We start from the raw sequence: 15,156 nt of genomic DNA, 5'->3' as shown, positions 1-15,156 counted from the left end.
TCGAACTCAGAAATCCGCCTGCCTCTGCCTCCCGAGTGCTGGGATTAAAGGCGTGCGCCACCACGCCCAGCTCTGTGACCTTTGTTTAAATTTTAGTTTCTTCATAGAACAACTTCATTGAGAATCTATTTTGTCCAGCAGACCTCTTTTTTTTTTTTTAATAGAAATCTAGTGTCTAATTTCTCTAGATCCTTCTTTAGGTCTTGGGCATTGATTAAAATTGACCCTGACTAAGATTCTCTGATGATTTGAGGTTTATGTCTCCCACAATTCTCTGGCATTTGAATATTTGATCTCCAGTTGGTAGCTATTTACGGGAGGCTCAGGAAATATGGCATTTCTAGAAGCAGTATGTCACTGGGGAAAGGCTTTGAGTTTTCAAAAGGCTCATGCCATTATGCCATTTCCAGCCCTCTCTGCTTACTATTTTTTTTTTTTTTTTTTGGTTCCAGATGTGAGCTCTCTCCACTTGCCCCTCCAACTACCTTCCACCTGCTATCTCTGATGTGCCATCATGGACTCTAATCATCTACACTCATAAGTTTAAAATAAACTCTCTTTGTTGTCTTGATCATGAAGTTTTACCACAACAATAAAAAAAGTAACCAATGAGGATCCTGTCCCTGCCAACCATCTCTGTTTGCATAAAAGACTATTTATTAGTTACTGACTAGTTATCCAAAGGAAAGGCATTGTTTTGGGAACCAGATCTGAGAATGTGTTGGTAGAAGGGGTACTTGCAACACTCCATGATCAGTGGTGAGGTGTTTGATGTTTGTGCGATACATTTTCTACTCCTGATGCAAGGGTCTTAGCTCTAACACCAATTCTTTTATCCTCCTAACTTTCTATGCACCAACTATGGAAGATCTTTCTAACAAATAGTGCATTATCCTTACATGGACCTTCTGACTTGTGTAATTTTACAGGCAGAAGGGTCATGAGTCCAAGGCCAACCTGAGCTACCCAACATATTCCAACCTAGTTTAGGCTGCATAGTGAGGCCACATATTCTAGTTTCCTTTCTGTTGCTGTGATAAAACATGCTGACCATGACAGGGTTCATTTACACTTCCAAGTTACAGTCCATTGCTTTAGGGAAATCAAGGCTGGAACCTAAGGCATCACATTCACAGTCAAGAGTAATTAGAGTGAACACATGAATCTTTGCTTGCTTACTTGCTTATATCTGTTGGCATTCTCCTCTCTTATATCATTTGGGAATCCCTACCTAGGGAATGGTACCACCCACAATGGAATGGGTCTTCCTTCATTGACTAACAATAAGGACAATCTCCCACAGATTCACCTTCAAGCCTATATGATTTAGATAATTCCTCATTGAGACCCTTCCCAGGTGATTCTAGTTTGTATCAGGTTGGCAGTTAAAACTAGTCAACACACCATGTCTCAGGAAAACAAAAGATTGGGGGTACAGGTATAGCTTGCAGCTACATAGTTGGCTTTGTAGTTTGGGAGGCTGACAAGACAGGAAATGTGTGGTTATTCATGCTTTTTTTAGGAAGAGAGGGTAAGCTTTCTCCCTAGATGCCTGCCCCACAGTACAGTTTAGCTTGGATTCATCTCTCAGGAAAAGGAACTACAGCAGTGGTTTTCAACCTAAGGGTTGAAAACCCTTTCATGGGGGTCATCTAAGACTATAAGAAAACACAGATATTTGCACTAAAGTTCATAACAGCAGCAAAGTTACAGTTATGAAGTGGCAATGAAAAATAATTTTATGATCAGGGGAGTTAGCTCAACATGAGGAACTGTATTAAAGTGTCACAGAATTAGGAAGGCTGAGAACCACTGCTCTAGGAGAACAGAACTGATATAGTGAATATATATTATAAAATGGTATCTGTTGATTAGCTTACAGGATACGGACTAGGTGGTTCAACAATGGCTGTCTTCATACTGAAGAGGCTAGGAACATGGTAGCTGCTCAGACTATGACACTGGATGCCTCAGTAGCCTGAATGAATGGTAAAGGCCTGGGTGGTTCCTGGAGAGCCACTTTAGAAGGCTGAAGAAGCTGACATTAGTGAAAGAGGCTAACGCAACAGAATCCCAGCATAAATGCACCACTATCTAGAAGTGAATGAAGGCAAGCAACAATATTTTTCCATCCGGGTTTTTTTGTTTGTTTGTTTGTTTGTTTTAGTTAGGCTGCAGTAGAAGGTGGATATCCCACCCTGGGGGAAGAGTCTGCCCCACAGAAAGTCTCTTGTTTGATTCCAAATCTGACCAAGTTGACACCCAAGATTGAGCACAAACACCATCCTGGAGAACAACCAGACGCCACTGCTCATGGGTAGAGATGGCATTGAGTAAAGAGAGAACTCTAGCTTTCCTTCTTGCCTACAAAAACTAGAGGCCGTTAAATAACAGACCAGCACTGGGGAAGTGGCTCAGTTGGAAGAGTGCTTGCCAAGCATGCACAAGGTCTGGGGTCCCGTTCCCAGCATCACTCAAATCTGGTGTGGTGTGGTACACACCTCTAATCGAATGGAGACAGCAAGATCAAACATTCAAAGTCAACGTTGGCCAACCTGGGTGACCTGGGACTCTGTATCAAAAGTAATTTATATGAAAAATAAAATAAAACAGGACCAAAGAAGTTAGTTGTTTGGGGTAGCTGGGCATAAACAGCACGCACTCTCATTTCTCATGTTCAGTATGGCGAGTAATGGCCTGAGAGGGAGCAGCTGTCAGACTCTCAAGCTAAGGCTGCAAGAGCGAGTCCTGAGAGACCTGCTCGTATGCCATCATTCCTCGGATCACCACCCAGCCAATGAGATGACCATGGCCAATAGCTCATGAGCCTAACGATGGCCATTGTTCTCTCTCCTACATCCCCAGACAGTGGATTGACAGGGCCATAACAAAAACCAGGCTGTGTGATCCATGAATCCGTGAGCAGTCTCCTCAGGAGGCAGGGATGTATATCGTAACAAAACTTTATTTTCTTTTGAAAATTGCCAGTGTGATTCATACAGCCTGACACAGCCCAAGCTGTTCAGCATAAAGAAACAGATGCATCTCTCCCTCCCGCCCTCCTTCTTTCCCTCCCTCCCAGCATGTCCCTCCTACTCCCTCCCTTCCTTTGTTAGGTCCTTCAGGCTTCCTTCTATCTACTGTGCAGTCTCATAGAGACAAGATGAGTTAGATTGTTGTTGTATTTCTTTGTGCATCCACAAGTGTGTGTGTGTATATATGTATGTGTGTTGTGTGTGTGTTTCTGTGGTGTTTGTGTGTGTGTGAATGTGGTGTCTATACATGTGCAAATAGATAGTCAACTATCATTTCTTAGGTTATGTCTATTTTTTATTTTCTTTCCATATTTAATTTTTACATTTTTGTTATGTGAGTAGGTGTTTTGTCTGCACATATGTGTGTGTACCACATGTGTACATGGCAGTCTTGGAGGCCCAAGAAGGTACAAGATTCCCTGGAACTGGATTTACAGACAGTTCTGAGCTACCATACGGGTACAGGGAAACCTGGCTCTTCTTTAAGAGCAGCCAGTGCTGTCATCTACTGGGCCATCTCTCTAGTCCCTTTATTTTTACTTTTGTGTGTAGGGTGTGCTTGGATGTGTGTGCATTATTCAGGTGTGTGTGTGTGTGTGTGTGTGTGTGTGGCTTTATGTGTGTGTGGGTGCACGTGTGTGTGTCTGAGATTGATATCAGGAATCATTCTCCTTCACTCGTCCACCTTATTTACCCAGGCAGGGCATCTCAGTCAAACCCAGAGCTTGCTGATATGGCTAGTCTCTCTAGTCAGCTTGTTCTGGGGACTCTGTCTTTGCCCTCCAAGCTGGGAATTACAAGTGAACGTCCACGCCCAGTGTGCATTTTCATAGATTCTAGAAGTCCAAACTCTACTCCTCATGCTTGTATTGCAAGATCTCCCCAGATCTTTTTTTTTTTTTAAGATTTATTTATTTATTATTATACACAAGTACACTGTAGCTGACTTCAGACGCACCAGAAGAGGGTGGCAGATTTCATTACGGGTGGTTGTGAGCCACCATGTGGTTGCTGGGACTTGAACTCAGGTCCTTTGGAAGAGCAGTCAGTGCTCTTACCTGCTGAGCCATCTCGCCAGCCCATCTTCTCAGATCTTACCTTGTTTTTGTTTTAACATGGTTTCTTACAAATTGAAACTCATCAACTAGATAGTTTGAATAGATAAAGAGCCCTAGAGATCTGCCTGTCTCTGCCTCCCCAGCACTAGGGTTACAAACATGTACCACCACATATTTTTCTTATGTGGATTCTGGAGATTGAAGTTGAGTCCTCATGCTTGCATAGCAAAGACTATCAACTGAGCCATCTTCCCACCTGTGAGTTGGTTTTCCAATAAATCTCTCAGGACATCAGACTATGGGACATTTCAGACTTCAACCCTAAGATTGTCAAAGCAGGGATGTGATACAAGTGGGTACAGGTGGATGCATTCCCCAATAGTGTCCCCCCCCCCTTTGGGATGATCAATTTGGGTGAAGTAGGCTGCATTCTTTTAATGCTTTATTGCTTAGGTTTATTTCACAAGATTTAGTGAAGAAAACACTAAGGGAAGGCTGGACACATACATAGTATAATGGTAGAGTGCGTCCTAGCATGCACCAAATCCTTGTTGCATACCCAACAACATGTAATCTGGACATGGTGGTGTACATCTGTAATAGTATCCCGAGGAGTGAAGACAGGAGGAGGATCACAAGGGCGAAGTTATCCTCAGGTACATAGTGAGTTCAAGGTCAGCCTAGGATACCAGAAGCCTTGAATAAAGAATGAGAGAGAAAGATGGAGAGCCAAGGGAGAGTGATGAATCCTTGTCTTGGCAAAACCAAGTGAGGAAATTGGCTAAAATTCTGTGTTCAGCCATATTGCGTATGCTTTTTTTTTTTTACTTTACTTTTTTTAAAAAAGATTTGTTTTATGTGCATGTGTTTGTGTGCCTGAGTATATGTATGTGAAAACTAAGAGAAGGCATCAGATCCCCCTGAACTGGAGTTGCAAGTACTTAGGGAGCTGCTCCACGTAGTGCTGGGAACCAACTCAGGGTCCTCAGCAAGAGCAGTGCCTTTAATCTCTGAGCCATGTCTCCAGCCCCTCCTTTGCCATCCTGCTTCCTCTGATAGCTTTCCTGTTCTCCCTTCCCCAGGTGTAAGGAGCTCAAATATTCCAAGGAATTGCCCCAGATATCCATCATCTTCATCTTCGTGAATGAGGCCCTGTCTGTGATACTTCGGTCAGTCCACAGCGCTGTCAATCACACACCCACACACCTGCTGAAGGAGATCATCCTGGTGGATGACAACAGTGATGAAGGTATGGGCAAGGACAGTGTGTCTTCAGGACTCAAGAAATGCTGCTTCTGTTCCCAAGGGAACCATGCTGGTGTCCCAGTCTTTGGCTCCCTGGAACATATTAGAGGAAGGGAGAGTCTTAGCAGACGTTGCTTCATTACTATTCCAATCTTCTAGGGATCTGTGCCGTATCAGTTTTAACTGTCTGCTTGATACAACAACCTAGAACCACCCAGGAAGAGAGTCTATTATCTAAATCAGGTTGACCCACGGGCACATCTATGAAGGAGTGTCTTGATTGTTAGTTGATTTGGAGAGTCCAGCCCATTGTGGGTGGCATCATTCCCTAAGAAGGGGATCCTGAACTGTATAAGCCAGGAGAAAGTCAAATGACAACAATCAAGCAAGGCCTATCTGTTTCCACTCTTGAATGTGGGTCTGATGTGAGTAGTTGATTGCATCTTCACTGCCCCACGTTGATGGACTCTGACCTTGAATTGTGAGCCAAATAAACTCTTCCTTCCCCTATGCTTTTGGCAAAGGTGTTTTATCCCAGCAACAAAAGATGAAACTGGAGCAGGCTCTTGTAAAATTATTGGGTAGACTGCAGTAGGTGAAATGCCTTCCCAGCAAGCATGAAGATCTGAATCTGATTTCTCAGAGCCTCTCCGCCGCCACCCCCCCCCCACACACACACTCTTTTTTGAGACAGAATCTCTGTGTACCCTAGCTGTTCTGGAATTCAATCTGTAGACCAGGCTGGCCTCGAATTCTGAGATCTGCCTGCTTCAGCCTCCCTAGTACTGGATTTAAAGGCATGTACCACTATACCTGGTTAGAACCCATGTTTTTAAAAAGCCAGGTGTGACATGTTGACATGTGTTTATCATCCAGACCTTGGAGAAGCAGAAACAGGCAAATCCCCGGGGCACATTTACCACCCAGCCTTACCTAATTGGTGCACTCAAAGCCAGTGAAGAGACCCTTTCTCAAAAAAAAAAAAAAAAAAAAAATCAAAGTGGACAGACAGCTCCTGAGGAATGATACCTGAGGTTGTCCTATGGCCTCCACATGCATGTGCATATGTATGTACAGTTCCACACACACAAACAGGTGCACATATGCATGCAAAATTCAATAAATGTGTAAATAAAGTTAGTGGAGTCAATCATCATGGCCCACACCTGGAATTCTAGCACTTGGGAGGCTGGAGGAGGAGGAACATGCATTCATGGCGAACCTGGGCTCCAGTAGCAAGTTCTTTCCCAGTCTAGGCTACATGGTGAGAACTTAATTACAAAACAAACAGGAGTAAATTCCTCAGCTGAGACCTGTTACTTCCCCTTTTCATAATACTCAAAGAACACCAAAAGGAAAGTCTGTTTTCTTCCCCCTCCGCCTTTTACTTATGTCTCCATCATATTTTCCAAGACATAAATTTTAAAAAGAAAATGTTTGCTGCACCGAATCAGTAAGAGGCTCAAAATATAAAGGTGAAGATTGATTAAAGAAGACACCCAACCTGGAACTTTGGCCTGAACAGACAGACAAACATGCATGCATATACGCATGTACACGTGCATGTACCCATGTACACATGCACACACTCATGGACGCACATGCTTTGTTCAGAACACATCTTATATTAGAATCCCCTCCCTGGGCCACTGAACCCAAAATGATGGCAGATGAAAATGAGCCATGTTAGTTGATCTTTTGAGTTCAGCACACCTAGAAAGAATGAGTCAGCTAAAATAGAAAGCAAGCAAGAGTTACAGGACCATTATAAAACTAAAATGTCAGGCAAAAGTACATTTGGGTGTGGAGGTAGACAGAATTATGCTCTTGTATCTGCTCACAATGTACAAAATTCAGCATGCTTACTGCAGGGAGAAAGCCCTCTAAGCTCAGGTCAGACAGGACAACTGCAGAGCGAGCCTGCTGAAGGTCCAGGAGGCTAATCTTCCAAGTATCTGTAGGATTAGGAATGGCCTAAGCCTCTTGCTCTGAGCAGAAGAATTATCCCACAAGGTACTCTCAGGTTGGGATGAAGGTGAGCTCAGATGAATTCTTTGTGAAGCCTGATCTCCAAAAGATCAGGTTTGGATCAGCTTAGAATTGGTCAAGATTCTCTTGACTCTCCAGAAGTGCTGACTAATTCCCAAAGACTTGGTGAACAGTGTTCCTGGGTCCAGTAATCTGTCTTCTGTGGACCACCATCCAATGTATAAGAAATGATCACTGACTAGATTTTAATACTCCCACTTTTTGCCCTTTATCCATTCCCCTTTTCTTCTTTCTTTCTCTTTCTTTCTTCCTTTCTTTCTTTCTTTCTTTCTTTCTTTCTTTCTTTCTTTCTTCTTTCCTTTCTTCCTTCCTTTCTCTCTTCCCCTCCCTCCCTTCCTCCCTTTCTTCCTTCCTTCCTTCCTTCCTTCCTTCCTTGACATAGTCTTATATAGCCCCAGGCTGGCCTCAAACTTGCTGTGTAGTTGAGGATGATCTTGAACTCCAGTCAGAATGGCTAAGATCAAAAATGGAGAGTCACCTGAGAAAAGAATCTCATTGAGGGATGAGACTGTGGATAGGTCTAGGGATGTTTTAATTAGAGTTTCTATGGCTGCAATGAAACAACATGACCAAAAAGCAAGTTGGAGGGACCCTCCCTTCTCCTTGGAGGCTGTTGACCACCAGCCCACAAGGACAAAGGGAGCAGGATTCAGAAGGATTTCTGGAAACTGCTGCTGTGAGACAAGTCTACTTTATTGTTCCAGGGACAGGTATATAAGGGTTTTTTGGGGGGGTAGATGTGGAAAGGGCTAATTGGTCACAGAATCAAGTGGGCAGGAAGGGCTGATTGGTTATAATACAGTACCTAATTATCATGCAATTAGGAAGTCAGAGGGGGATTTATGTAGCTTTTCAGAGAGCTCTATATAAGGTCACTTTTCAGACAAGGCCAGCCACATGTTCAGGGACATTCTCCAGACAAAGTCAGGCAAAGACAGGGAAGCCCTCCTGAGAAAGGGAGTCCTCCATTATACACTGAGCGTGGAAAGCCATCAATCATGGAGGACTGCAACCTTAATAGCAGGGCTCTTCAACCGTGGGAGAGGAGAGGGTTCATTTGCCTTACACTTCCCTATTGTTCATCATCAAAGGAAGTCAGGATAGAAACTCAAGCAGGGTAGGAACCCAGAGGCAACAGTTAATGCAGAGGCCATAGAAGGATGCTACTTACTGGCTTACTTCCCATGGAAAGCAGGCTTGCTCAGCCTGCTTTTTTATAGAACCCAGGACCACCAGCCTAGGGATGGTACCACCCACAACGGGCTGGACCCTCCCTCATCAATCACTAATTAAGAAATACCATACAGCTGGATCTTACAGAGGCAATTTCTCAAGGTTCTATCCATTCAGATAACTCTAGTTTGTGTGTCGAGTTGACCTAAGATTAGTCAACACAGGAAGTGCATTTCTTGGTTGGTTTAATCAATGTGGGAAGACCCTTGCATTGTGAGCACTAGCATTCTGGGTCTGGACTGTGTGACAGAGGATTGATCAGGTGAGCTGAGCACTAGCATGCACACATTCTGCCTGCTCCTTCACTTTACATCCAGATCACAGCCCACCCCATCCTCCCAGTCCTCACCTCACATAGCCCCAACCACCCACCACCACCCCTGGGTACCAACCCATCTTGACATATCAAGTCACTATAGGACTAGGCACATCCTCTCCCACTAAAGCCAGGCAGGGCAACCCAGCTAGAAAAACAGGATCTGACTCTGTACCTGATGTTAAAATATCAGGTGTTTTAACACCAGACCTTCTGTAGCCCCATGACTAAGAAAACTCTGTTCTAAGAGGCTCAGCATGGGAAATGTGAAACTTTATGTCTCACAGTCTCCGAGGCAATTCTGATGGAGAAAATGTGGGGGTCACATTGTAGAATCCTCGGATGAAATAACCAAGCCTTGAGCCTAGTTCAGGTGGAGCTTCTGGCTTGATAAAGATTAGAAGAAGGGCTGGTGTAATGACTCAGTGGCTAAGAGCATTTGCTGCTCATCCAGAAGACTTGAGCTCTAGCTCCCAGGAATCTGCTGCCCTCTTCTGGCCTCTGTGTGCACCTGCACCCATATGCACATACCCACATGCAGATTCACATACATACACATAGTTAAAGAGACAAAATAAATCTTTGTACTAAGAAATGGCAATTAGCGGAGAAGAAAGGAAGGAGAGAAGTGTCAGGGGACCAGATTTAACTATATAAATACCACTCCTTTCTTATCATTTCTGGCCTCTAGTCTCCACATTTTCTTCAGTCTACAACCACTTTCCATTTTACAGGATTCAGTGCCCTCTCAGTTGTCTTTACTGAGACACTCTTCATATCTATGCTTATGTAAATACCTTACATTTAATGACCCCACACACTATAATGACAGTCCTAAATCCCATCTGAACATCAACTGTGTGTATATTTAAGTAGAGTTGCATGTATCTTAAGTCTCTGGGATAATGATGTTTTCAAATCTCCTACAATGCCTGCTTCTTCATGGCTTCTTAATGGTGTTTGATTTTTCCTTCTTGTCTTTTTTTTTTTTGTACCCATGTGCCTTCTATATTCAACAATTCAACATAGTTTTCACTACCTCAGAATGCTGTCTTTATCTTAAAAGCATTTGTTTTTTTCATCTCAAATTTAGTTCTCAAAGAGTCATGGTGTTAATCTCATTTAACTTCTGTTCAAAATTTGATGAAAACATTCTCTTTCTTTTCCAGACTAATAATTGTTTCCTGATATTAAAAGTGATGCATATTCTTTGCAGGAAACTGTGGACGTATCAAAAAGCAAATATAATTGTAAAAACAAACACTGCAGACACTAACCAAAGACATGTTCATTTACACTTTCTTCCTTTTGAGAGTAAGCTTGACATAGTCAAGATCTGATAATGCAAACAAGTTAATATTCTGCTTTTGTTCTTTAGATATAAAATACAGTCAGTTTTGACTATAGACATCATTGTAAGGAGATCTACAGATTTCTTCTAATGAGGTAGAATGGTCCATCCTAAGGTTACATTATGCCCTAGTCTCAGTTGGTCTTAGGCAGTAATGGAGGGTGTGGACACAGAGCTCTGGTGGGACTATTCATTTACTTTATGACTATGGGTCTTTTCCCTGCATATACATCTGTGCAAATATGTGGTGCTTCAGAGACCAGAAGAGGGTATCAGATCCCCATGGGCTAGAGTTACAGATGGTTGTGAGATACCATGTGGGTCCAGAGAACTGAACTCAGGTCCTCTGGAATAGCAGGCAATGTGCATTACTGCTGAGTCACCTCTCCAGCTCCAATTTAGTTTTTTAAATTGTATTTGATTTGGGGGTGTAGTGGGTGGTGGCACTGCATACATAAGAGCATGCATTTTGAAATCAGAGGGAAATGTATGGAAACTGGTCTTCTCCTCCCATCATGTGGCTCCCAGAGGTAGAACTCAGGTTGTAAGGCTCCACAGTAGATATTTTTACGCAGTGAGCTCTCTGCAGCCTGGAGTGTTTTATTTTTACGTGAGGACATTTTTTCATTCAGGTTGCACATTGACGAATTGTATTAACCTTCAATGGCTTTGTTTATCTTTTTTGAGAAATTGACAAGACTATGTTATCCCATATCTGTGATATGTTACGTTCAAGTAGTGTACAATTCTTGGTACTTGTTACATCAAACCAAATCACTCAAGCAAAACTAGTCAATACTTTATCCTCAGTGGATCTAGTTTCTGTTCCTCTGGACTCATAGCATTTGGCTGTGTAATCAGTTTCCTCCTGGAAATAGTTCTCTTGGTACCTCCACACCATTCTGAGTCCACTTTAGCCATTCATTAGCCAGACTTAGGGAAGGAGACCTAGGAACAGGCCTAGGGAAGACTCTAGGAAAGGCAGAGGCATGAGAATCACAAGTTCAAGTCTTGAATATATTACATGCTGATTTTAAGATCAGCCTGGGCAACATAATCTCAAAAGCTTTATGAAGTACAAAAGATCTTGGATCACAGATAAATGGTAGAGTCTTCCCCAGTGAGGGCCTGTAGTATGGCTCAGTAGTAGAGCCCCTGCCTAGAATCCCCCAGTAAGGGGCTGGGGGCGTGGCTCAGTGGTAGAGCCCCTGCCTAGAATCCCCCAGTGAGGGGCTGGGGGCGTGGCTTAGTGGTAGAGCCCCTGCCTAGAATCCCCCAGTGAGGGGCTGGGGGGCATGGCTCAGTGGTAGAGCCCCTGCCTAGAATCCCCAGTGAGGGGCTAGGGGCATGGCTCAGTGGTAGAGCCCCTGCCTAGAATCCCCCAGTAAGGAGCTGGGGGTATGGCTCAGTCGTAGACAGAGAGAACTGGAGAATGCTTGGAAAGGTGTCTGCCTGAAGTCTCAATGCCCTACTGCAGGGCTGGTCTGTGCCCAGCTGTCATTCGGAGTTCCTTCCCCCACCCTTCTTGTACTTCCCTGCCTCCTCTCTGATGCTTTGCTCTGATGGCTCTCTTGTTCTCAGATAGTGTGCTTATGCAGGTAAAGCGCCACACCTAGAGGCTTCCTGGGAAAAGACTTCAAGGTAGAGATAATCATTTGAGATCCAGTCTAAAGATGACCTTTTCCCTGTCTTCTGTATGATGAATGGTGGAGTTAAATGTCGCTTTCTTTGAGAATTTTGGTGGCTTTGCTGTGCTGTTTTCATTCTGCTAGGTGTTGTTTTGTTTTAAGAAGAATCAAAGACTTCCAAATCCCAGGTCATTTTACATATTTTTGTCCCCTTTTCTTCTTCCTGTTTGGAAACTTGTAGAATCATCATGCCCCCCACATCCCCTAGAGTGTTGAGTGCTATGATGATGAGCCTGGCCATGTTCCGTCCAGAAGACTGACCCCAGAATAATTTTAGGTTGCTTTTTCTTTTTTTCTTTTTCACGTGTGCACACACATGAGCTATTTGGGTTTTGTTAACTTAATACAAATCTAGATATATCTGGAAGAGAATATCTTAATTGAGAAAATACCTCCATAAGATTGGCCTGTAAGGAACTCTGTAAGGCATTTTCTTAATTAATGATTGATGGGGGAGGGCCCAGCCCATGATGGGTGGTCCTGGATGGGAAAGCAGGCTCAGCAAGCCATGAGGAACAAGCCAGTAAGCAGCACTCTTCCAGGACCTCGGCTTCAGTTCCTGCCTCCAGCTTCCTGCCTTGAGTCCTTTCCCTGAAAGTTGTAAGCTGAGGTAAACCCTTTCTGTCCCCTGTTGCTTTTGGTCAAGTTGTTTTGTTGCATCAATAGAAACTCTAACTAACTCACAAAGCAGATGTGTATATTTTACCCATGTTGGTATCCACACATACTTGTGAATCCACTTGGAGGCTCAGGTTCATACCAGGAGTCACCTTTCATTACTCTTACACCTTAGTCATAGAAGCGGTGTCTCTCTGTCAAACCCACAGCCAGTCAATACGGACTCTACTTAGCCAATTTATTTTGGGGATCACCTGTCTCTGCTTTCTAGGTCTAGACTTGGAGAGTTTTGGGGGATCCCAACTGTAATCTTTATGTGTGTGTGTGACAAACACTTTAACTTTAAAAAAAAAATCAGTCTCCAGATTTTTTTTCCAAGACAGGGTTTCTCTGTGTAGCCCTGGCTGTCCTGGAACTCACTCTGTAGACCAGGCTGGCCTCGAACTCAGAAATCCACCTGCCTCTGCCTCCCAAGTGCTGGGATTAAAGGCGTGTGCCACCACCGCCCGGCCTGTCTCCAGATTTTTTAAAAAATGATTTTCATTTTCAATTATGTGCACATGTGTTTGCATGTATGTACGTCCATGAGTGTGTGTGTGTGTGTGTGTGTGTGTGTGTGTGTACGTGTGTGTACATATGCTTCTGCACTGAAGTTACAGGCAGCGAATAGTCCATCATGGTGTTGTAAATCAAACTCAGGTCCTCGGAGAGATCAGCAAGTGCTCTTGACCACTGAATCAGTTCTCTAGCCCCTTGGCTTTTTTCAAAGTTAGGGTTTTATCCTCTACTACAGGAAGCTCTCATATGCTTAGTGATCCCCTCGGTCTCTCAAGGGCTGGGATTACAGGAAGGGTAAATGTATTTGGGTTGACTTGGTTTTGTTGTTTTTGAGAATTCTTACTATGAAATCCAGTCTGGCCTGGAACACTTGATCTCCAGTATTTGCTTCCTGAGTGCTGCGACACAGGTGTACATCAACACACCTAATTTTTTTCTCATTAATATATATTAACTATATGGAGGAATAGGTTTAATTATACTATTTTCATAGATGCAAATAATATACTTTGGTAGTATTTACCTCACTATGACTCTCATCTCCCTCTCTTCTCCTTTCCTTCCTATACCATGAGACTCCCGCTCTACTTAAGTGTTTTTCTCCTGCCCTTCAATGCCATATATGGGAGATCACACCCTATCCTGGTTATCGTGACTTCTCAACTTAACACAACCCATGAGCATCTGTCCAGAGAACTTAAAGGGAAGGATGTCCAGATCAGATTAGCCTGTGACCATGTCTGCAGAGAATTTGTTTTGACTGTCAATCGATGCAGAAGGGCTCAGCCCACTGTGAGAGGTGCATTCCCTAGGCAGGTGGTCTAGGACTTGAGCCTTCAAGTGAGTCGGCATACAGTGTTCCTCTATGGCTCTACTTCAGGTTTGAGTCTTACATCCCTTCCCAGGATCCATCAAGGGTGGATAGTGACCTGGGAGTATTAAAACAAGCTCTTTCATCCCCAGGATTCTTTTGTTAGTATGCTTTATCATAGCAACAGATAAGAAACTAGAACACTCCCTCCCTGTGCGTTCTTCCCTCCTCATTCCACGTTGCCCATTGTTCCAACCTTGGACATGGCCTGGGGGTCACGACCCCCAGGTCACATATCAGATATTCCTCATATCAGATATTTACATCACGATTCATAACAGTAGCAAAATTATAGTTATGAAGTAGCAATGAAATCATATTGGGGGATCACCAACATGAGGAACTGTATTAAAGGGTCTCAGCCTTAGGAAAGCTGAGAACCACTGGCTGAGCTAAACTCTCTAATTTCCCCCTCTTTCCTTATAAAACTCTTTTTTATTCGTCTGTGTCCTTTTCTTTTTCTTCCACTTTCTTCCTTCCCTTCTCTTTCCCCCATCTTGAACTTTTTCTGCTCTTATAGCTTTAGATCCAAGGCTTTTTTTTTATGACCCAAAAGTTCTCTTTGATAACATATTGTCTTGACTTGATAGAAGCAATATGTTTCCTTATTCCCTGTAGGATGGTAATACTGTGTGTGTGTGTGTGTGTGTGTGTGTGTGTGTGTGTGTGTGATTTTGCTTTTAGTGTTTCTTCCTGAACAGTCTGTTTCCACAACGGCCTTTCTCTCTCTGGTCTTTGCCTTTTATCGTCTGAGCTAGAAGCTTGCCCCAGATGTCCAAGATATTTGTTGATCCTTATTTTCTACTCCTAATGACCCCCTTAAATGGCACTTGCACACCAGAAGTTAGGGGGAGGATGGAGGCTTACCATTTAATAAGCATCAAAGTTCAGTTAGAAAAAGAGAGAGAAGTCCTGGAGATGGTGGCAACAGCTGTACAGTACTCTGTGCTGTTAGGCTTAACACTTCAGATAGCTAAAATGTGATCTATTGTGTCCTAGCCACACCCCAGCCCCTCCCTGGGGGATTCTAGGCAGGGGATCCACCACTGAGCCACGCCCCCAGCCCCTCCCTGGGGGATTCTAGGCAGGGGCTCTACCACTGAGCCACGCCCCCAGCCCCTCCCTGGGGGATTC

The 15,156-nt window shown here is 43.7% G+C and overlaps 1 protein-coding gene across 1 annotated transcript in view; it reads left to right on the top strand.

Annotated features, from left to right (window-relative positions):
- Nucleotides 1-15,156, top strand: part of Galnt17 (polypeptide N-acetylgalactosaminyltransferase 17) — a 429,898-nt gene that overhangs the window by 189,244 nt on the left and 225,498 nt on the right. The window contains exon 3 of the mRNA XM_021162564.2: nucleotides 5,176-5,342. Within this exon, the coding sequence (XP_021018223.1) occupies nucleotides 5,176-5,342 (167 nt within the window). The remainder of the gene's footprint in view (nucleotides 1-5,175; nucleotides 5,343-15,156) is intronic.

This window comes from Mus caroli, chromosome 5 (assembly GCF_900094665.2).
Source record: "Mus caroli chromosome 5, CAROLI_EIJ_v1.1, whole genome shotgun sequence".
Lineage (NCBI taxonomy): Eukaryota > Metazoa > Chordata > Mammalia > Rodentia > Muridae > Mus > Mus caroli.
This window is presented reverse-complemented; position numbering and strand designations above follow the sequence as displayed.